The following is a 22622-nucleotide window of genomic DNA, read 5'->3' as shown; positions in this document are numbered from 1 at the left end:
ATTTAAAAGAAAAAAATTATTCACTAACCAGAATTTTCTGCCTTTTTTCCTTTTCACAGTTTTCAAAAAAAGATGGGCTTCTCAGGTTTCTCCTAAGGAGTTTACTGTTTGGATTATAGAATTCAAATTACCTGTTGGATCTCTATATTTTGTTAGCAAATCTGTCTTCTAGGAGAGGTGTCATTAATCTTGCCAGTTCAGCATGTCATGTGCAGAAGTTTCAAGGTTATGCTGTACACAGACTGTAGAAAATAGGCAAATAATTCCAAACTATCAATTAATGTTTTGTTTCTTACCTTGAATTGAATGCACTTTAGAAGGTTGAATTGCTTTGCATACATTTTGAGATATTCTAGAAATAGATCATTGGGTATAAAGTTTGGATAATCTTCTGGGAATGGAAAATCTGAGTAACAAGACATCTCTTTGTATCTTACCAGTTCAGCATGTCATGTGTAGGACCTGGGTGGTTATGCTATACATAGATAGTAGAAAGTAGGCAAATATTTCCTAACTACTAATTGATGTTTTGTTCCTTACCTTGAATTGAATGCACTTTAGAAGGTTAAACTGCTTTGCATACATTTTGAGATATTTTAGGTATAGATCATTGGGTATAAAGTTTGGATAATCTTCTGGGAATGGAAAATCTGAGTAACAAGACATCTCTTTGCTGCTGTTGGATACCACAGACTTGTAGAGACTGGCTCTTCCTTCTTCAACATGTTCCTGCACAAAGAGCATACACACATGAGCATAATGCACACACACACACACACACACACACACACACACAATGGATAATTTTTTTTTAGAAATCTAAAACCTTGACCAAGCTTAGAGCGATACACGTGATTTATGGTACCTGCCACATTCCTAATGGGAGTTGCTGTTCTGCATTTGGAAAATGATAAACATTGGGCCTCAGTATAAATGACATGGTCAAAAATTACTATTGTGTTCACTACATGTTAACAAATAAATCTTGGATGAAATGACTTGTTTATAAACAACCACTATCACTGCAAAGTATAGGACAATATAGAAATGGACAAGAGTTTAGATGCAGTTTTGGGATGATGAATAGTTTGCTAGGCATTTAGCTTTCATGGAATAGTCTTGAAAAACATTATGGAGAAGTGGGTTTTATGTTATGAAGGCTTTGTATCCAATGTTAAGGTATTTGGATTTTTATAGAAAGTCATGGCAGTATGCTGAACATTTTAAACATGGTGGTGAATCCTGTTGAACTTTGGAAAGATACTGGTTCTATAGAAGATGAACTAGAGGGGGCTCAAGAAAAGAGAAAGAAACTAGTTAAAAGCCTAAATTACAAATCTATTTGATACTAAATGGAGACTTGAGCAGAAGTAATGGCAGGTGGAATGCAGAGTAGGTGGGGATTTGTTTGATTGCATGGAGGTAGAACACATAGGGTGTACAAGACCAGTTGAATTTATGAGGTAGAAGAAATGGGTTTAAGATTCCCATATTGGAAAGCTCTGATAGCATGCTCTAACTACTTTGCTAGCCCCAGTTTTGACTACAAGAGCTTGTAAACATTAATGTCTTATAGTATTATCAAAGATAATACAGTAATGTCTTTATCTGTGCACAGTTTCCATCTCGGATGGTGTTTTGGAGGATTGTCATCTCATTGATGTAGTTTCTGTTTCCATGGAAATAAAAATTATTTTATATATGTAGGTAAGGGTAAATACAAACACAGATCTCACATTTGGAAACAACTTAACTATGTTTCACTAAAGGCTATGGATCTAGATTTTCATGAGATGCACATCAGTTGTAGAGGACAAAAATGAAAATATAACTCTGTGGTTTTAATTAGTGTTACTGATCTCATCAGTATGCATTGACTGTGATAACTTCCTTTTCTGCAATGCCCCATCTAACAGCCCCACTTTCTAGCGTATAGCTAGAAAGCTAGAAACTAAAAGTCTCTGAGAAAGATGACAGTTTAAATCTTGATCTTTTATTTTGCTTGGAAATCTTCATCACTGCTACTCAAAAGTAGTCTGTAGAGCAGTACCAGTATGAACTGGTTGTTGTTACCGACCTGTGACAAGATGAATATGAAATGGAGAGTAAGCAGTTAGCACCATTTTATGCAATAATCTAACACTGCTCAATATCAAAGCATGTGGATTCATTTCTGTTGCACAGAACATAGATTGGTCTTGGTGGATTGTCTAACTTGTGTGTTGACTTGCATGGAGTTTGAGCTGTGCACTAATAACACACAGTAAAACTGCATTATATTGTATGATGTTTAAGTTTAATGTGAAATTGTTATCCCAAAGTGCTTAAAATCTGCAATCATTTTGTTTTATTGAAGATAACATATTTAACTCTAAGATTACATGATAAAATATTTGACCCTGACTACTGATAAAAAATTGAAGATAAAAATTTTTAAAAGAATACTTTGAATTTGATTGGATTGTTTTAAAATCTCTTCTTCCATTTAAATTAATACAACCATGTTAGCCTTGTTTCTCTGCTGTATTACTAAGCAATACTTAGAAATAGTTTAAATTTACATTTTTCCCTAAGATGACAAGAGCATTGTCATCCATCCAGTCCAGATCGTATATATTGATCAGTAAGAAGCATGCTTAATTCTAACATCATAAACCTTAGATAATATCAGTAGAGTGCATTCCAAGTATGACTGCATGTATTTAATACAGCAAACTTTTATTTCACACAAACATTTTGTTTGGCCAAAAGGTACAAGTGTAGGGACCGGGGATATATCTCAGTGGTGCTGCATCTGCCTGGCAAGCACAATGTCCTGAGTTGGATTCCCAGTACTGGAAAAGTAAAACAATAGTTAAGTTCTTACAAGTGTAATAGTGATTCTCTCTTCCCTATTTTAATTGCTTATCGTATGTATTTTCAGAGAACAATGTGTCCATTTTTATAATTGCTTTCTCTTATTTCTGTTTTGTGTTTTATATTTATTGAAATTAATTTTTTGATTTCTGATTCTATTTAATTTTTCTATTTATTATATTTTGTACATTTTATTGTTAGTTTCATTGTTTTTAAAAATTTATTTATATTATAACAGTAGTCTATCATTAATTAGAAATTAAGAAATAATATATAAATAGTTCTGTATGGTTTGAGATGCACAATTCTCTTTACTCTCTAGTACCTTTGGCTCTTGTTAAGATTTGCCTGGGAAATTTTATTAACAGGAAGAATCTGATTGAACACATTTACATATCATATTTATATGCTGCTAGTATGTATACCAAGCTTTGAGTAAGGTCTTTACTATAGTCCTGCCCAGTAGGAATGTGATGGAAACCACATACAGTACACATGTACTTTAAATCTTTTCCTAGCCACATTAAAAAAGTAGGGAAACAAATGAAATTAACCTTAAAAGTTTTTTTACCTAAAAGTAAATATGTCCAAAATGTTATACTTTCAATGTGTAATCAATATAAAACTTACTAATAAAATATTTTCATTCTTTTCCTCATACTGTCTTCAAAATCTGATGTATATTTTATACATATAGAGTCAAATGTTAAATTTTCATTAGAAAAAGTGTATTCAAGTAACCAAGTTAATCTAAATGTACTTAGGAGTTTTATAATAACCACATTGAGCTTAATTAAAATTAAATGAAACAAAAATATAGTTCCTCAATCACAGTAGCTGCATTTCAGGTGTTTCATAGCTATGTGCGGATCATGGCTGCCATGTCGGATAGCACTGTTTTAGAACTTCATCAGACCTGAAGGTGGATATTAGAACTGATTTTTATCAAAACATTAATCAACTTTTCCTCTGGGTTATAGGAATAAGAAGAGTAGTTATAGAGAACTGTAAAGTTGAAGTGAGAATAAATAATGAGAAAAAACAAACTGACAGAATAATCTCCCATTATAAATATTTTGGAATCAATTAGTGAAAGACCAACTTTCCTTTATGTTTCTCTGACTTCCAAGATCATCACATGATAAGTGCTTTGCTGTTAATATGATCATCTCTTATGAAACAATAATACAGGCTAAAATTAACACACATGCTGTTGAAGGATATATACATTTAGTTATAGATAATACATTTTGTAAAGATTTTCATAAGAAAAGTTCAAAAATTTAAAGCATGCTTAAACCTTAGAGTTGGGGGATCACTGGCACTGGATAAGCCAGAGAGAATCATGAATTTTATAAGATTGTAAAGCAAATTAACAAGTAGACAAAAATTGATGGGGGACAAAACCCCCCTGATTTGCAAAATTTAAGATAATTGTAAAGGTAGCAGGAAACCGAGCTTCCAGGAAACACAGCTGTTGTGAAATAATGCATCACAGATTTTAGCACATGAGAAGCTGTGGTTTATAAAGGAAACTTAGCCCTTAGGGTCCAATCCAAGATGAACCCTGCATTCTTCTCTTCTTCTGTCTTTCCTCCCACTGACTTTTTTTAATGCTGGAAAAATACAAGTTCTGTGGTGTTTCCCACATACACAGGGAGCATGGGTGCATGTACTTCTCAATGGCATTTTTGGGTTTGAGGCCCTGCCCTCCAAAGTTTGCCTTGGTCAGCGACCTGCCCAGCTGATTCCCAGGCTCCTGGGCTTCTCCCTGAAACCTCTTCAGTTGCAGACACACCTGGCATTGTCAGTGTGTGGGTCTGCCAGTTGCCCTAGTGCTCCAAATGTGGGAGCTCATGCCCGCTCCAAACTGATCAGACCATTTAGGGGAAGATTTTGGTCTCATGAAGGGAAAAATGATTGAGAGAGGAGAAGAAAGATGGAGTGTGGAAAAGGGAAATGAGAGAAGGGCAGTGGAGAAGGGACAGATGAGTGCCTGTAAGTATGACACAAGAACTAAATCTTAACCATCTCAGGTGAAGAAGGACATTTAAGATTGAGAGCTTTTCCACAGTGGATCTGCAATCCTTAGTGAAACAGTCTCTAGAGAAAAAAGCTGTGATTGACTCTAACTGCACTGGCCAAACAGAAAATCAAACCAATAATCAAAGAAACTGAATGGCTGCTTTTTTGCCTCTTGAAAGAGAAAGTATTCTAACAATATTGTTTAGAGCTTTTCTGTTTAAATTAATTATTTTGAATCTATAATACCTAATTTATGAGTTAAGTATCCTACAGGCTGTTGAGGAAATCCCTGATCTTGTATAAACATTCCCAAAGCTATGTTTTACCTATTATTAACAAACAAACTGAGATGGTGTCTTGTAGGCAGGCACTTAGAAGTGCTTGTTTGAGCTTCTGGAAGGAGGTCTGGGAACCAGGTTTCCAAGTTAAAATATGGGTATCTGTCTTTGGGGATTTTATAAGCCGATCGAAGGAGCCACACAATCTCACTATATCCTGCTATGTAAATGTGACAAAAGTCTGTAATTTCTAGGAATCTCCTTAGCTGTTTCAGAGTCTTGGGCTGTGGAAAAGAAAGAAATGGTGTAGTTCCTTTCTACCCCCAGTCTTTGGATCCTCTTAGGTATAATAAGGCCTAAATATTTTACCTTAAGGCTGCAAAGTTGTGCCTTAGATCTACAAACACTATTACCACTGTCAGAAAGTTTAGCAAAGCACAGGTGTCTTGACTAGAAAGCTCTTCTGCAGGGACATATAGCACTATTCTATCTATATATTGCAAGACTGTGACTTGGGAAAAACTATAGTATTTTCTTTTTATCAAATTAGGATCGAGGGAAGTCCTCATCTTTTTCTGATAAATAGTTGACAATTTAAAATAACTGAAGGGCTTCATTCTCATGTTTCTTAGACCTTTGAAGTGGAAAATCTGGTTCCATGTTACAGCTTTCCTTGGCAGCCCGGGAGGATGGAAAGTATAACTGGAGTCTTGGAGACAAAATAAAAAGCACGCTTTATTTTCAACACTGGTGGGTCAGCCTGAGTTCACACTCCAAAAGACTGACTCCCACTTGAGGTAGAACGGGCAAGATATACTCTGTCAGGAGAGGATGGATTTACATACATTTTACATCCTTTCATTAGTTACAAAGAGTATAGATCATATGGGCTCAACAGACTCATTAGTTATAAGACACCACAGACACCACGTTCAGTGCACAGAGTCATACCTCATTTACATTTGGTGGGAGGTAGAAGTAATAATGATTAGAGAACAAAGAAAATTCCTGAGATTCTAGAGAGGGGATTTTGGGCTAGGCAGGCTAGACATGTGAGGAATGGGGTAAACTCCTCATCAGTGAGTCCAGCTTTAACAGCAGAGGAGCGTATTCCCATTCATTCCCTCCTCCTTTTGATGCTAGTTAATTCTTTAACTATCAGAAGTTAGACATGTCACATAGACATGTTGGCTGGTATATGTGTAAGCATCTGATCATCATGAGCTGATAGGATTCTCAAATTTTTATGGAATTAACACGTTGGGAGATGAAACATATGAACCAGTTTATGAAACAGGGCCCTATTGTTAGGAGTAGGACAATGACAAGCAATGATCCTAATATGGCTCCCAGCCATGGTCTCCATTTACTTAGGCTGTCCCACCATGATTCTTGTGGTTCGTATTTTTTTTCTGTGCTGTTTTATTCTTTCTTTTAGTTGATTTATAATTTCTCTACTCCTGGTTGATTAGCTGTTAATAAGTCTATGGCCCTCCTGTTTTGGAGGACTACATCTGCCAAAGAGTCTACTTGACTTTTTTTTTATTGTCCCCAAGACTCTGGACAGCATCTAGATCATCAGCAATTTGCCATCTGAGTGCATTATATTGTTGTTGTCCCAGATCAATGGCTGTGGTACTAGAGTGATCAATAGCCAGGCCTGAAAGAATGGGTAATATCATGGGATCTCATTCTTTTCTAGCAGAAGGGGCTTAAAGGTTAGTGGAGATCTGTGACACAGCATCTGATGTATACACAGACAAGTCTGGGGTTAGGATAGCCAAAGCACAGAACCCCTGATAAGTCAGTGAGAAGGAGTGGTATGGTCCATCTCCACAGACAAAGACAGTTTCTGTTGGAGGAATAATGGTAGCTATGGTAGTGACAGTTTCCATACCATTCTCTGTTACATTATTTTTAGTGGGATTTCCATTATAACATGTACTGTTTCCTTGTATTTCAGTGGGGTGACTTAGAAGTTGTCTAGGGGTACTAGCAGTCTGATTTAGTTAAGTGTTACTGGAGTATATACCTATTGCTTGATAGGTAAGGGGGGACAGAGGTGCATATAACCAAAAGTCAGAGGTAGTTATAGGGTCTGTGGTTAACAGTACTCAGTGTGTGCTATTTACCATATTAATTATATCAAGTTCTGTAGTATTTGAATTGTGAGTTTTTCCTTTTCTAGCCTTGATAAGAATGGGGTTCCTAGGCATAGGCAATATTACTTTGTCTGATTGGGATAGAACCTTCCATTCTTGTTTAATTTGGAGGGTCCACCGTGGGTCTTTCTCGGGGAGTCTACTCATATATGTGGAAATTAGCCCAGATTATATCTTGGGTTTGCAGGATCCTTAACTATAAACTGTAAGGGGTTACATTTACCTTGTTTACAATTAGAACATCCTGTTATTGGGGGTATTTGAGGAAGGGTCCCCTTGAATTAGTGTAATAATGTGGGCAACTCCAATGATCACACCATAATGATGGCATAGATACCAAGGGACCAGCCCAATCCAGACTACAATGGTCAGCTGGTGGGTTTTTCCATCGAGGACATAATTATTTACCAGAATTTTATGCACAATACTCTTGTTCCCACCAAATTCCCCTACAGTTAGTTGTTATATGGTTACACCGACAATGTTATTTGGGGCAAGTGTCAAAAAAATTGTGAAACATTCTTTTGTCCTGGCTTCCACTTCTGGGTACCTAAGACCTGATATCATGCATCAAACCTATGATCTTGTCTGGCATATATCTTAGCTTCAAACACCCAATATTCAGGTTGGCTACCCAGTACATTTACATTGATTAGGACAGACAGGATAGAACAGCAAATGCCAGCATAAAACCCCAGCATACAGGTAAAAGAAAACATTTTTGGGAATAGTTACAGTCCTCTGGGGTAACAGTCACTATACCTATACAAAAGACAAAGGCAATACTGATAAGTGTGACAAGGGTAAATATGTCAGAAGGGACTGAGTCTAGAAGGCATGGCATTAGCTCATGAGGTTAGAGTCCTCAAGCTTCAGCCATGCATTGACCTGTCAGCTTCTGCAGTGACAGGAGCAGGGCTTTGAGGGTGTCATCTCTTCAAAATGATCTTAAAGGAGTCATCTTATTGACATGAGTTTCCAAGGAGTCGTCAGGGTGGGCCTTTTTGACTCTTGAATGATAATTCCATGGCTGGATTTCTGAAACTTTAACAGCTGTGTGTGTGGTTCATATTACCATATATGGTCCTCCTCACAAAGTTTGTAGGGGCTCCTTTTACCAATCCTTTACCCACACCATGTCCCTAGGACTATGAGTGTGTGCAGGTGTATCTGTAGGGATAGCAGACCTCTCAGCTATATTTTTATGTGTCTGGGAGAATGTCTTTCCTAACTGTTCAACTTTCTCTTTCAAGTATTTATTACCTAGTTGTCTTAAGTCTCCTTTAAGATCCTTGATTATGGGCAGTGGTATCCTATATAATATCTCAAAAGGGGTATATCCAGTAACTACAGATCTTTAAAAGGGACATAGAAAGCAAGTCTACCCAATTAGCTTGTGTCTCTTGATGATATTTAGTAAGAATGGATTTTAGGGTCCTACTCATTCTCTCAACTTTGCCTGAAATTTGGGGCCTACATGATGTATGTATCTTGCATTTAATCTTTAATACATCAGCCAATTTTTGGGTTATTTTGGCCACAAATGCTGGCCCATTATCACTCCCTATAGTGAGGGTCAGCCCATATCTAGGTATAACCTCTCTTAACAGAGCTCTACAAACCTCATTCGCCTTTTCAGTTTTACTAGGAACAGCTTCTGGCTGCCCTGAGTATGTACAAACAAGCACCAAGAGATATTTGTAGCCCCTGTAACAGTTAAATTCAGTAAAATCAACTTGGATATCCTCAAATGGAGAGTCTGATGTGTTGAATGCGTAGGGGAGGGTGGAGCCTTGACACAGGCTCAGTCTTAGCACAAGTTTGGCACTCTGACTCACCAAGGCACAAGTAGAAGCTAAGTGTGGCACATAATAATATTGGCTCAAAAGTTGGTTCATTGCAGTCTTTCCTCCATGAGTAACTTTGTTATAGTATCTTACTCAGGAGTAAGCAAACTTTTGAGGTATAACAATTCACCCATCTGGCAATACCCAAGATCCATCTGTCCCCAGGTTGGCCCATTCTTGTTGTGCCCATGTGTCCTTAGTTGGGTAATCTGGAGATTGAGTACAGTGTCAAGAGGAGTGTTGTGAAAGAGTTTTAAGTTATCCACTTGATTGCAGGCCTTCAGAGGCTAAGTTTGCTGTTTTATCTGCTTTATTATTTATCGGTTGGTGTCCCCTACAATGGATGATGGCAATTTCTCAGGCTTCCAGATTTCAGTCAGGAGCTGGAGTATTTCATCTTTGTTTCTAATTTGTTTTCCTTCTGCTGTCAAAAGTCCTCTTTCTTTATAAATCATTCCATGCACATGTACAGTGGCAAAGGCATACCTGGAGTCATTGTAAATTTTTAACTTCTTTCCTTCTGACCATTTAAAACGGTCTGGATAAGAGCATAGAGTTCAGCTCTCTGGGCAGACCAGCCTTGGGGAAGAGGTTCCAGTAGGATCACCTTTTCTGTTGTGGTGACTGCATATCCAGCTCATGGAATCTCATCCTTGACAGAGCTACTTCCATCCATGGATAAGCATCTGCCAAGAGTTCCAGATTTAGGTCAGGTTTGCTTGCAAAGAGTTGGTCTGCCAAGGCCAAACAGTCATGATCTGTTCAGTTGGCAAGTAAGTGGCAGGGTTAAGAAGTTTAATCAACTCAAAAGTAAGATGGGGGTTTTTACAATGTATTCCTTGGTATTGGGTCACCTGACTGTTTGAATGCCATCCATGTCCTCTGCTATTTAGTAGTTCTAGCACTGCACCTGGGACCTGTACTGTCAGATTTTGTCCTAAAATCAATTTGTCAGCTTCCTTAATCAGAAGGACAGCTGCTGCTGGAGCTCTGAGGCATGGTGGCCATCCCTTTGCCATGGGGTCAAGATTCTTTGTCAGGTAGGTGCCAGGCCTTTCCCAAGGTCTGACCTTCTGGGTTAACACTCCAGAGGCCACATGTTTCTTTTCATCCACAAACAGATTAAAAGGTCTTGTCATATGCAGAATTCCAAGAGCTGGAGCAAAGGCGAGGGAAAACTTGAGGTCTTTAAATGAGTTTGTTCTGGGACCCACTCAAGTATTGTATCTTCATCTTTGGCTTGTTAGCATCTCATATAGGGCTTTGCCTTTTTGGCGAAACCTAGAATCCAAATGTGGCAGAAGCCTGCAGTACCTAAGAATTCCATCAGTTGTTTCTTAGTCTCTTGTCTGGGAATGGGACAAATAACATTTTTTCTTTCGAGTGTCAGCCTTCTGAGTCCCTTTTCTGTCAAAGCCTGAGTATTGCACCTTAGGTTTACAGATTTGCCTTCTCCCCTGAGACCTTGTACTCAGCTTCTTGTAAATGATGTAGAAGGGCTTGAGTTTCATTCCAACAGTCAGTCTATTCAATAGCACAGAGTAATAAGTCATCCACATATTGTAATAGGGTGCAATTATAATCATGATATGGAAAGCTGGCCAAGTCGACAGTGAATGCCCTCCCAAATAGAATGGGTGAATTTTTTAATCCTTGTGGCAATAAAGTCCAAGTTACTTGTCCTTTCTTTCCTATTTCTGGGTCTCCCATTCAAAGGCAAATAGTGGTTGACTGTCAGGAGCAATTTGCAGACAGAAGAAAGTATCTTTCAGCTCTTACCAGGTGAACCAAGTAGCATTGGGAGGAAGCAAGCATAGATGAGTATAGGGATTTGGAACAGCTGAATGTAAAGTGATAGTGGCATTGTTGATGGCACACAGGTCTTATACTGGTTGGTAGTCTCCATTTAGTTTCTTTATGGGAAGCAAAGGAGTATTCCAAAGAGACTCACAGTCTACTAGAATCTGAAACCTTCTCAGGTGCTTGATGTGTGCCTGAATACCCAGATGAGTAGCTCTTGACATAGCATACTGTCTAATAACAACTGGGACTGCTGTGGATTGTAGTTCAGTGATCAAGGGGCATGATACTTAGCAAGCCCTGGTAGAGCCCCTTCTGCCCATTCTTTTGGGAAGTGTTTTAAAAATCTCTGGATTTTGACCAATTAGAAATTTATCCTGGTGCAGTTGCCATTCATCTTCTCTAGACACAGTCAAAATCATGATTAAGCTGGAAGCTGTAGGTTCAAAGCTAAGTGAGGCAGGTCCATCTGGAGCAACAAGATAGTTGCCTGAAGTTTTGAAAGGGAATGTCTTCCTAAGAGTGGAATTGGACATTCAGGCATGTATAGGAATTCATGTTTAACCAGGTTTCCTCCAATTTCACAAGAATGACTTTTCAGAACTTTCTTTCTGCTAGAACCCCAGCAGATACGCCTATTATTTGAACTTGTTTAGTTCCTAGAGGGGCCACAAGTTGAGTTACAACTAAATGTTACTATCCACCATAAAGGATACAGGTTTGCTTCCTACTTTGCAGTGACTGTGGGCTCTTAGGGCCCTAGTTGAATAGACTCCAGTCTGTCCTAATTGGTTGAGTTGGTTAAAGCAAAAACTTGATCAGGGAGATCAGGGAGTACATCTGCAGGAGAAGCCTTTTCTTGGAGGATCTTTTGAAGGAGAGGACACCTGTCTTTCCAATGCCCATGTTGTTTGCAGTAGGCACACTGGGATCTAAAGGTGCCCTTTTCTTCATCCCAGGCAGGGCTGTTGTTTCCTTAGTTTGAGGAGTCTTATATTTTCCTTTTTGACTTCGATTGGTCTGCAAACTCCTCTGATTCTCATCAGGAAGCTCTCTTCCCATGACAATTGCAAGAAGGGCCATATTCTATCTACTTTGATGATCTGCTTCCCATCTTTATTCATGTTTTCCTTCTACATCACAATTCACAAAGACCTTTTGAGCTATCTCCAGTAGCTGTGTTATATTAATTCTTGCAAAGCATTCTGTTTTCTTAATTTTTCTTTGAATATTATTGGCAGATTGAACAACAAAAGCTGCATTTACCATCTGTTGATATTCAGGTGCATCCAGATCAAATGGGGTGAAGGTACAGTAGGCATCACAGAGTCTCTAATAGAATGTTTCTGGGCTTTCTTCTGACATCTGGACTACTGCTCCTACCTTAGACATATTTACAGGCCTTGTTCCTCCCTTTTTTAGGCCTGTTAAAAGAGCATTTAGGTACCGATTTAGGGCCTTTAGCCCCACACTAGTGTTATAGTCCCATTTTGGTGGGTCCTTGGTAGGGCAGCTGATACCCATTCTTCAAGGTCCTCTTCATCTCCAGCTTGACCTTCTATCCATTCTCATGCTCCAGTCAGGTGCAATTTCATTCTTAAGTTGTAAGAAGCTGTTCAGTCATCAAAAGCTGTTGACAGTCATCCCAGGTTGGCTGATGAGTTTAAAAAATGTACGTCACAAAGTTCAGTCATTTCTTGAAGCTTGTCAGTATAGGATTGATAGTGATTTTTCCAATTCAGCAGGTCACTTGTGGTGAAGGCTTGATGGCTTCTCATAGGAGGATGACCAGGTGCCCCTGGGTACTCGTATAGGAGCATTTGCATAGCTGGAGGTGGTTCAGATTGAATGGCTGACCACAAGCACTCCTTAAGTGGTGGGGTTGGGGGTGCTAGTGGCAGTGGAGATGGTGGAACTATTGAGTCACTTAAAGTCTCTAGGATAGAAGCAGATGAGGCGACACTAGGGTTTAGTTGCTTGGTGGATGGGGGAATGACAAGATTTATGGGCAAAGGAAAATCAGGAGCAAGCCTGGGCACTTCTACAGGAGTGGAATCAGAAGTCACTCTGGGCAAAAACGCTGATCTGGAGACCAGTGGGGGCAGCACTGAGATCTGGGCAGGTGCCATCTTTAGTATGGGCACTGCCTCTGGAAGAAGAAGCACTGATATGGAAGTGGGGGGGAGTTATCACCACCATGTTTGGTGTAACAGCCCCAAATGACAGAGGTGGCTGGGAGTATGGTGGGATAGGAACTTGTGTCACAGGAACTGTCATCACTGGAACTGAGACTGATATCAGAACCAGGACTATCAGGATATCAGGATATCAGAACCATAGAAATAAGCCTAGGGGACAGAAGTATCCAGGTGGAAATGGGACCTGGAGGCATAGAGATGGTAGGAGGCTTAGAGATGGGACCAGGAACTGGGGCTGTAATTAACTGCAACTCTGTGGAGGGTGAGCTGGTGCTGGGTACTGGGTGGGAGATGGCCTGGCAGTGGCTGGGAAGGGGCTGGCTTAGATGGCTGGGGAGGAATTTAATGATAGCTTGATGAGAGGAGCAGGAGAGGTCAATATAGCCACTGGAGCAGTTGTAGAATTGGGTGACATAGGGATCAGGCCAGAAAGTGGCTCCACAGGTGATGAAACTAGAGGTCCTGATGTGTAGGGTGGGGGTCATACAAATTCTTCCTGAATTGGATCCTTTGGGAGGATGGGGTAGAGCTTGTTCCTCTTCAGTCTGATTGACATCTTTTGTTATTAGAGCTCCAGCCCATGGGGCTCTTTTTTACTAGTAAGATGGCATTTTGCCCTCATGGACTTAGGCATAAATTTAGCCAGGCATCTATGTATGGGTATTGGTTTGGGAGGCCACATGGCTCAGTCACTTTATCCCAGACTTGGTGTGAACTTTCAGGGTTCCTTTCACAGGCCACTCGGTGCATAATTCTGGCCTCTCTAACTCACAGAAAGTGCGGAGCATCTGAGGTCTCATTTTTACCTCATAACTACCTGCTGAGTATCCCTTTTTAAAATTATCTGGGGCCGGGGATTTAGCTCAGTGGTTCTGCTTCCTGCCTTGCAAGTCTCAGGGCCTGAGTTCCATCCCTGGTACCAATAATAAAAAAAAAAATTATCTAGCATACATTTTAATCCAGTGGCTTTTATTCTGACTCATGCCCATTTTAGCCCCTTTTTGTATATGTGGTGCACTTGTGAGTGGTGGTGCAGAGGACAGAAAGGAGGATACAAAGGGAGGAATTGGGGCCCCTAGTGCAGGGTTAAGGTCTCAGGCACTTTAGTCTCTCCAATTGCAAAAGGTGAAGAGGCTCCAGAAAGCCGCCTCCTGTGGGGGGATGGGGAGGACAACCTAACAGCAGGATCAAGCAGGTTTTGCTTTCAAAGGAAAGAGAAAAGGGTGATCTGGGCAACAAGCTTGATCAGTGGGAGTAGGAGAGGATTAGGGTGAGAACATTCAACCCTCCCCCTGTGTCTATGTAGTGTCCCTTGAACGGAGTTGAGACAAACAAAGGGATGGGGTGCCCCTCCCGCAGGAGGACCCACACAGTCAGTTGGCAGGCTGTGAGCCTCTTGGCCACTCTCAGGAACGTCCAGGCTTTAAGGTGAATTTCTCATCTCAAGAGCACCCCACTTATCCCTTTTTAGATGCTTCCACAGAATTGCAACACAACCCCAATCTAGTTCCATAACTCTGGGGAGGCGTAGCCCCTCCCTTTGTGATGGAACATGGGCAGAACAGTCTACAGCTTTCATAGTCCACTGCTCACACACACTCATTCACACAGCAATCACTCAGAGGCTGTCACATTTTCCCCCCTCTTTCCAAAGGGCTCCCTCAACTAACAAAACAAAACCAAATAAATCAAACCAAACAAATGGGGAATTGTTTGTTCACACTGAGGGATGGCCATGCACTCCTTCTACCTGTATGGGCAGGTCTAAATAAACTAAGTAATGAGCATGCCCTGGTATCTTACCTCCTTTGGCAGCCAGGCCAAACCAGACAATGTGTCCTTGCTCCTTTGGGGTTTGGAGAGCCACTTGCAGTGGACAGAAGCTGTTCCCAACCCTGGAGAGACTCAGAAAGAGTCCTGAGGATACACCTTTTCTTCGAGGGTCCAGGAAGGTCACCCCTGTCCCTTCTGCAAGGGCTTCTACCAATGATCAAGTAATCAATGCAGTTAATCCATTCTGGACGAGCCCCCAAATGAAGTGGAAAATTTGGTTTCATGTTACAGCTTTCCTTGGCAGTCCAGGAAGATGGAAAGCATACCTGGAGTCTCGGAGATGAAGTGAAAAGCATGCTTTATTTTCAGCACTGGTGGGTCAGCCTGAGTTCACACTCTAAAAGACTGACCCCCACTTGAGGTAGAATGAGGCAAGATATACCCTCTCCGGAGAGGGTGGACTTACATACATTTTACATCCTTTCATTGGTTACAAAGAGTATAGATCATATGGGCTCAACAGATTCATTAGTTATAAGACCTCAAAGACACCACGTTCAGTGCACAGAGTCATACCTCATTTACATTTGGTGGAAGATAGAAGTAATAATGATTAGAGAGCAAAGAAAAAATTCCTGAGATAACTAGAGAGGAGTGTTGGGCTAGGCAGGCCTGGACATGAACTCCTTGCAAGTCTGTCTTTAACTGCAGAGGAGCATATTCCCATTCACTTTAAGAATACATGCCTAAAAATGTCTTCTATTTTTATCTCCTATCTGGTTGGCAGGTCAGTAGGGGTCTTGTATAGGAATTGCTTGTGTTCCAGTAGAAAACAGTTATTTTCCTAGCTTTTCTGTCTTTTGAGCTTCTAAAATTAAGATAATATGTCTCTCATTAAAAACCAATATTTGATTAAGAACATTACATCTTTCTAATCTAGTCCATAGGTCTGAGTAAGCCCTCTAAAGACCTCAATGTACATATCAGGGTCATCCAAAAATCCTTATTAGGTCTCATTTATTCTGTCTTAGATCACTGAGAAAAAGACACAGGAACACAGGTAGTCCCATATTTGCCATTTCCTTCCTGCAAGGGATGTTGTCTTTGAAGGACCTGAACAACTTAACTAAGGATGGATATAACCTCATGGAAGTTTGAATTATGGTTGCCTAGATACTCCATCCTCAGCACCTGGTGGTCAAGGTTTAGAAACTTTGTTCTCAGGTTCTAAAAGGCAAGGAGTAGCCTCATGTTTAGAGGTACTGAATGTCTTAAGGGTGAGGTGTCTCTCATTACATTTACACTTGAACACATGCAAGAATTCTTAAAGTAAAGAAAATCTCAACATAAGATGATTTTGACCACTTTCCCTCTTTTAGAATTAGTATAATTCTAATTGTGAAATAGCATCATAGTACTTTCCTCTAGGTACTTCACTTTAGGAGATAGGCATACCATGCTCGGGTGTAGAGAAATACTAATTTCGAAGGAGTAGGAAGTTCAGATATGGAGTTCCTAATCTGATACAAGAGAAACAAACATGGTGTCCCATAAGTCTCTGCTTGATTCCTGTGCCCCCTAGGGGATCCCCAGGGTGTCCCCCAAGGTTTATTCCACTCCAAGGTAGGTAGCTACCATCTGGAGAGAGACCCAGAAAATAAAGCCAGATTGAACTATCTACCTGTTAGCAGTGCTTGATCTCCCTCAGGGAACTCATATCCTTACTCCAGTAGGTAGTCTCAAAGCACAAGTTACAATTGACTTTAGCCATAACAATCATGTTTAGAGAAGGAAGCACTGCCAGCAAACCAAGAGATTTAAACCACTGTTTTTTAGTTCCTTGAAAGAAAGAGAGGAAAATAAGTCAACAGTCAAATTATGGCACTCTTCCTGAAAAAAAGATCACTTCCAGAGATGGTAAGTGAGAGATTCTGCCCTGATCTCTAGGGCAGAGAAAGCTCTGAGAAATTTCTGTTGTCTCTCCAGTGATTTAGGCAATTTTTATTAGCAGCAAGATAAGGCTACTCCTTTAGGATCCACTTTAAATTCACTGGTATTTGAAACTCATAGGTAGGTCCTCCGAGTAGCCACAATCTACATAGTAAAGACACTCTTATCAATTTCCTACACACACATGAGTGAAGAGAAAAGCTGGCTAAAATAGTCCCATATTCTAGTTAGCATGTAAAACACAAATGCAAATTACTGATTGCTATTTTCCCTAGTGTAAGAAAAAACAGTTTGATAGAGTTCCCTGCTAGATAAAATGGCTCTAACCCCACATCCTAAATGGCTCTTCCTGGCAGATAATAAATCACTCAGGGGAAACAAAGACCCAACTTTCTCCCCACAAACCTCTCCCACTTATAGTCCTTGCCACCAGGAAATTTAAACTTGTCAGTGCCTTTAAACCTCACCTGTGGCTGCAGCCAAACATCTACCTCCACTGTGCAGCCCCCCCATGACCCCTTGCCCATATAAAACCTCACCCAGCCAGCCCCTGCCATGCGGCTCTTGTCATTGTCGGAGACAGCCTTGCACCTCATCTACACTCAGTCCCTCTAATAAAAGCTTAGTTTCGGGTGTTCGTGTCTCCAGCTCAATTCCCATCCTCTCACAGTTGTTGCCAAGTTGTCTTAGTCTGACCTTCTGAAAGGAGGCGAGGCCTGACTACAAAGGATTCACAAATGAACTCCCAACAAGTTGGAGAAAAATTTAAGGGGAATTTTTAATTCACTAGCAGAGAGAAAAAGTCCAAATAAAGCTCAAGTTGGTTAAACATACAAAAAAATCAGCATATAGCACTCTATAAGTCCAAAATTCACAACCTATCAGCAAAGTATTTTTCTCCCCTGCAGACATAAATGTGAAGACCATGCTTGCGGGGAGGGAGAGAAGGTTCAGGTAGTTTTTACTCTGTCAAAGATTTAGTTTTTTATATTTGTCTAGAGGTCTGTTTTACTAGTAGTAGAAAAAGTAGTCCAAACCTGTAGCTCAACACTTAACAGAGGCTTAAGAAAGGGCTCTGATGACAGTGTTTCATGGATTTGTCTTATTCTTGAGTTGTGAAAGACTGCAGATGCATGGAAAGTAGGTGTTCACAGCACAGTCCCGAGTCAGACTGCCCGGGTCTACATTTAAACTCTACAGGTTTTAGCTGGGTGATCTTTGGAATTTTCAGAGCCTTTCTGTATCTCTTTCCTCTTCTGTACATAGGAACATCAGTGGTACATACTCTAAGATAAACAGAAGTGATATCTGCAGTGCATTTAGAACAGTGCCTGATAAGCTCTCAATAAAAGTTAACATTTATCCATGTGATTTTTCTGTAACTTTCAAGGGGATTTACTTTCTTGAGCCTGTTGACAATGGTCAGGTCAAAGACCTTTTTTCATTTTAAAAAATAGACTGAAAATGATAATGAAACTCCTAACTAGAGGCCTTCTCTTCATACTGGCAGCATTCATAACCCCTGACCTTCACAGAAAATTATTCCATCTTCTTTCCCTTTAGCTGAAGTCAATACCACTGTTTGCTGCCCGCTCTCCTTGGTGAGAGTCAGACTGGCACTGGAGCACAGGACACAGCTCCTGGGCCTACAGCACAGGAGAGCTGTGACAGCCTCAGAGGGAGTTGGGAGAACCTGAGAATGAGAGCAGAGGCCTATTGTGTGTACCCCAATAGGGATAACAGGAACTTGATAAACATTTATTAAATATATGAGTGAAAGGAAACCTACTGAGGATACTGGAATTTTAGGAATAAGGCCTTTAAAGAAAGGTTGTAGGTAGGAATCACGTTTACCAAAAAGGAAGAAATGGCTAAAGAAAAACCTTTCAGTGATTTAGGGGTGTGAAGCGTGTTTACGACTCACTGCACCCTCACTGAAAGTGAAACTGTAAGGTGGTGAAACATGCAGTAGGTGATCAAGTAAATGCTGAATACACGAAAGGATGCCCAAGCAGAAAAAAGGTCTTGATGGAGATTAAAGAAGGATATTGGTCCAGGGAAATTATTACTCCCTGGAATATGTGACAGGAATTTGAAAGATGACACAGCATGTGTTTGTACAAGTAGAAATGTTGCCTATAGAATTTTAGTGATGGCAAACCCTTCAACTGCTATTTTATGGCTGAGGTAACCCACCTTTAGTGAAACTCCCCAGAGCCCTCTCCCTGTCAGGAGTCTGCAAGTGTCGGCTGTTGCCCAAGAGTCCCACGTGTGCCCTCACCCCTGCACTGGAGGTGCGGGTCAGTTAGAAGCGGCTGGTTACCAGTGTGTCCTGTTGCTTTTTAATGACTGCATCCTCTCTCCCACCCCAATATATGGTGTCCTTGCCTTTCCGATGGGCTTTGTCAGCATCCTCTTTCCTCAGACTGTGCTAGCCTGGAGCAAACAGAATCATTGCCTTTGGTGGTGTCAGGGGGAGTGATTTGTGACCTCTATAATCGCTGGGCCCTCTTCCTACTTGGGAGTGGAAACTGTCCTCTCCAAAAGTTTTGTTGAATTTCTGCACTTTGCCTCTCTTTTTGCATCATGGTCCTTCTGCTTATATTGGTCACTAAGGGTCCCACTTGGTATATATATCTCGTGGCAATTGGTAGACCTTTTTTTTGTGTGTGCCAGGGATAGAACTTGGGTCTTTGTGCTTGTGAGGCAGGTGCTGGAACCACTGAGCTAAATACCTGGCTTTAGAGCAGTCTTTTTACTTCTGCAGGTTTTGAATGGACTTCCTGCTCTGCATGCCAAAATATCCCTGACTGGTCTCCTGTACGGTGTGTGCGTACATGAGTGTGTGTGTGTGTGTGTGTGTGTGTGTGTGTGTGTGTGTGTGTGTGTGTGTGCTGGGGAAAGAAGACAAAAGGGATGTTTCTGGAAAGACTCCCATCTCTGGAGATGTCTCTTGTCTTCCTCTCTTTCCTTCCCTAACCCTTCCACTATACCTACAATTCCACTGCTTCTTTTTTTGCCCTGCAAGATCTTGCCCCAATTTGAACTTCTGTATTCAATCTTTGCATATTGTCCATATTATTTTCACATTATTTTCTTTTTGCCCACACACAACTTCAGGTCTTCCCATTATTCACACAAAACAAACTAACAGTAATCTCCTTAATTTGTTTGGTTACCCATTGCATGTGAATTGAATATGAATCTCTTGATTCAGCCAACCTCTTCTTTCTTATTATTCCTCTTACATGTACCACAGGCACCAGTAGGCAGTTTTTAGTTTCTGAGCACACCAGGTGGATTTTCTTTACTGATTCCCTTCCTGGTGTCCTTCAAAGCCCGTCATGGGCTATTTCTTCTATGAAGCCCCTCTAGCTGTCCATGAGTAGCCATACTCTAGCCCTCCAATGCTCACAGCACTATTTCTGATTTACAGGATCTTAGCCTTCTTTTATCTGCCTGACAGCTTCTCAGGGTAAGGTGAATGCTTCTCATTTTGGGTCTAAGACAGTGCTTTCTGTATAGCTGTTTAATATGCCAAGGTCACACAGCCAGTTGGACACAGCTGGAGTTTGACCTATTTCTCTTGGTTCTTAGATGAGTTTTCATGTTAATAATTAGATTTATGTGACCTAAGTAAGGAACTTTTTATCCGGTGTCTCAAGAAGAAAAAAAAAAAGAAGAATAGCATAGCTTCTGATGTTTGGATTCAGATTTTGCTTTGACTGAGATTATCTTACCTGAGTAATTGTTAATTTAGCTGGGCAAGTTAAACTTTCAAGCCAACTGTCAACTGCTTGATCAGTTGTGTTTATCTGAAATATAATGTTAAGAATCTTAGCCTCATAATAGGAAAGGTTGATTGCTTATTAGGTAAGTATTCGGTCGGCACTGAATAGGGGGAGAATTTTGGCACACATGTCAGGATTTTTCCATCCTGTTGGAATATATGCAGCTTGAATGATGGGAACAATCATGCTGCCTTACCTATTCGCCTTTGGAAAGTCTGTATATATTGATGGTCACATTTTCTGGTTGGGTACATTTTAGGACATGCAATTCTACATGTGAGCCAAGCTGTGCTGGAGGGATGGGACTAAAGTTGCAAGCCTGGCCTCTCCATAAGCTTTGCTTACTGAGTTGGAAAAGAAATAATTACTGTAATAAGATCCAAATTATATAACTGATAATGTGAAATAGGAAGAAAGGGGCTAAAGGTGAAGGGGAAGTAGAAAGGGTAGGGGAAAGGAAATAAGACAAAAGAAAAAGTATGAGAAAAGGAAAAAACAGAAACAAAGTCTTTGTAAATGGGGGAGCTTAGCAGGGGTGAAGGGAGAGCAGGGTTATGAGGAAAAATGATCTGTCATGTAAAGGTACAGGTTCCCAATGATGAATGTAACTATACTGTGTACTTAAAAAGTACCAATAAACTCAATGAAAAAAAGAAAAGAATTACTGTATCCTAATTTGAAATCCTACCCTTCCATAAGATTCTTGGCTTCTCAGAGGAATGGACGTCAGGCCCTTTGACATATTGCTTTTCCCTCTTCTTGACAGCTTTCTCCTTAGCACAGTTAAAGTTCATGGCAAATGTTTTCCCCTGAAGGAGCAAAACTAGCAGCTTTGGGGAGATCCGATCCAAATGCTTCTGTGGCTGAGGCATAGAGCTCACAGAATGCTCTTCTCTGTCTGGCTTGAGGTTCTCCATGGGCTGAAGCAGGGCCATTGTGATCCCTGGGGCTCCAGGCCAGTCTAGGGTGAGCTTTATAGTCTGCTTTCCAGTCCAGACTAGAACCCTGGTGACAATTGGGAAGATTATTTCTCTTTTACTCAGTGAGAAAAAAGGACTCCCAATGTAAATTCTTTATTTCTCATTGTTCTTAGCATGGACTGGGACTGCATCGGCAGCAGGACCGAAATATGGAACTCTTCTGCACTGAGGTCACTTTCTCATTGATGGAACAAGGCTGGGAAAAGATGTGAGTAAACCATGCAGTTGGGTCTGGCGGACAGAGCCTGAAATCCCGTACACTGCATTCTCAGGTCCTGCATTGGACCTTCTGGTTCTGGTCCTGCTCCCCAGGTTCTGGACTTTCCTGCCTGTCCCAGTCATTCCATTCTCTTCCTCACTTTGTGGGCTTCTTTGAAAACAGTGCTTCCTTTTATCCCTGGGTAAAGGTAGTAAGGCTGCTGACATGCCTCCCACTAGAGCTCAGCCCATTTCTCTTTTACAGCTTTAGTGCCCCCCCCCTACAGCAGAAATTTCTAGTCACTGAAGAGCAATCAGCCCAAGTGGAAGAAATGCAGCTCTCTTTATTCACTACCAGTCAAGCCATTCTCTAATGGGCAAATAAAAGCAGCTGAAACCCCACTTACAGTGAATCTCCACAGCCCCCCAAGGTCGTCACTCCTCTCAAAGCAGGTGGGCTGCAGTCCCTCTTCTAGACAGCACTTGATGGAGCCCAGGCCAGTGACGCCAGCTCCCACGATGGCCACTCGTCTGACCATGTTCTCCTGTGTGGGGAAAACGAAGTGGAGGTTTTTATTCACAGAAGCCCTAACCCCACCCTTGGCTTCTCTTCACAAACCAGGAAAGAGAACTTGGAAGATTAAGGGATTTACTGTTTGCGTCCTCTGTAGTCTTCTCTGGTGTGTGAATGTGCAGAGAGCAATGTTCAGGTTGTTAGTTTCATCCCTGGGCTTAGTTGTGTTTCCATCCCTCAATCCGAGCTG

General features: G+C 40.8%; 1 protein-coding gene across 2 annotated transcripts in view; it reads right to left on the bottom strand.

Annotated features, from left to right (window-relative positions):
- The window catches only part of LOC104849426 (dimethylaniline monooxygenase [N-oxide-forming] 1), a 33521-nt gene extending 11118 nt beyond the window's left edge, over positions 1-22403 (bottom strand). Inside the window, exons 1-2 of one of the 2 annotated variants that reach the window (XM_033762084.1) lie at positions 22266-22403; positions 541-729 (exon numbers count right to left, since the gene is read on the bottom strand). In XM_033762084.1, coding sequence (XP_033617975.1) covers positions 541-729; positions 22266-22397 — 321 coding nt within the window. In that variant the 5' untranslated portion in view covers positions 22398-22403. Of the gene's footprint in view, positions 1-296; positions 423-540; positions 730-22265 lie in introns of those variants that run through there. The other variant, XM_010605859.2, reaches the window with a different exon arrangement.
- Positions 22404-22622: the final 219 nt, after the last annotated feature.

The sequence above is a fragment of the Fukomys damarensis genome, unplaced genomic scaffold, assembly GCF_012274545.1.
Source record: "Fukomys damarensis isolate Sample0158 unplaced genomic scaffold, DMR_v1.0_HiC HiC_scaffold_11, whole genome shotgun sequence".
Lineage (NCBI taxonomy): Eukaryota > Metazoa > Chordata > Mammalia > Rodentia > Bathyergidae > Fukomys > Fukomys damarensis.
Note: the sequence above shows the minus strand (reverse complement) of the source record. Positions and strands in the feature narration are given on the sequence as shown.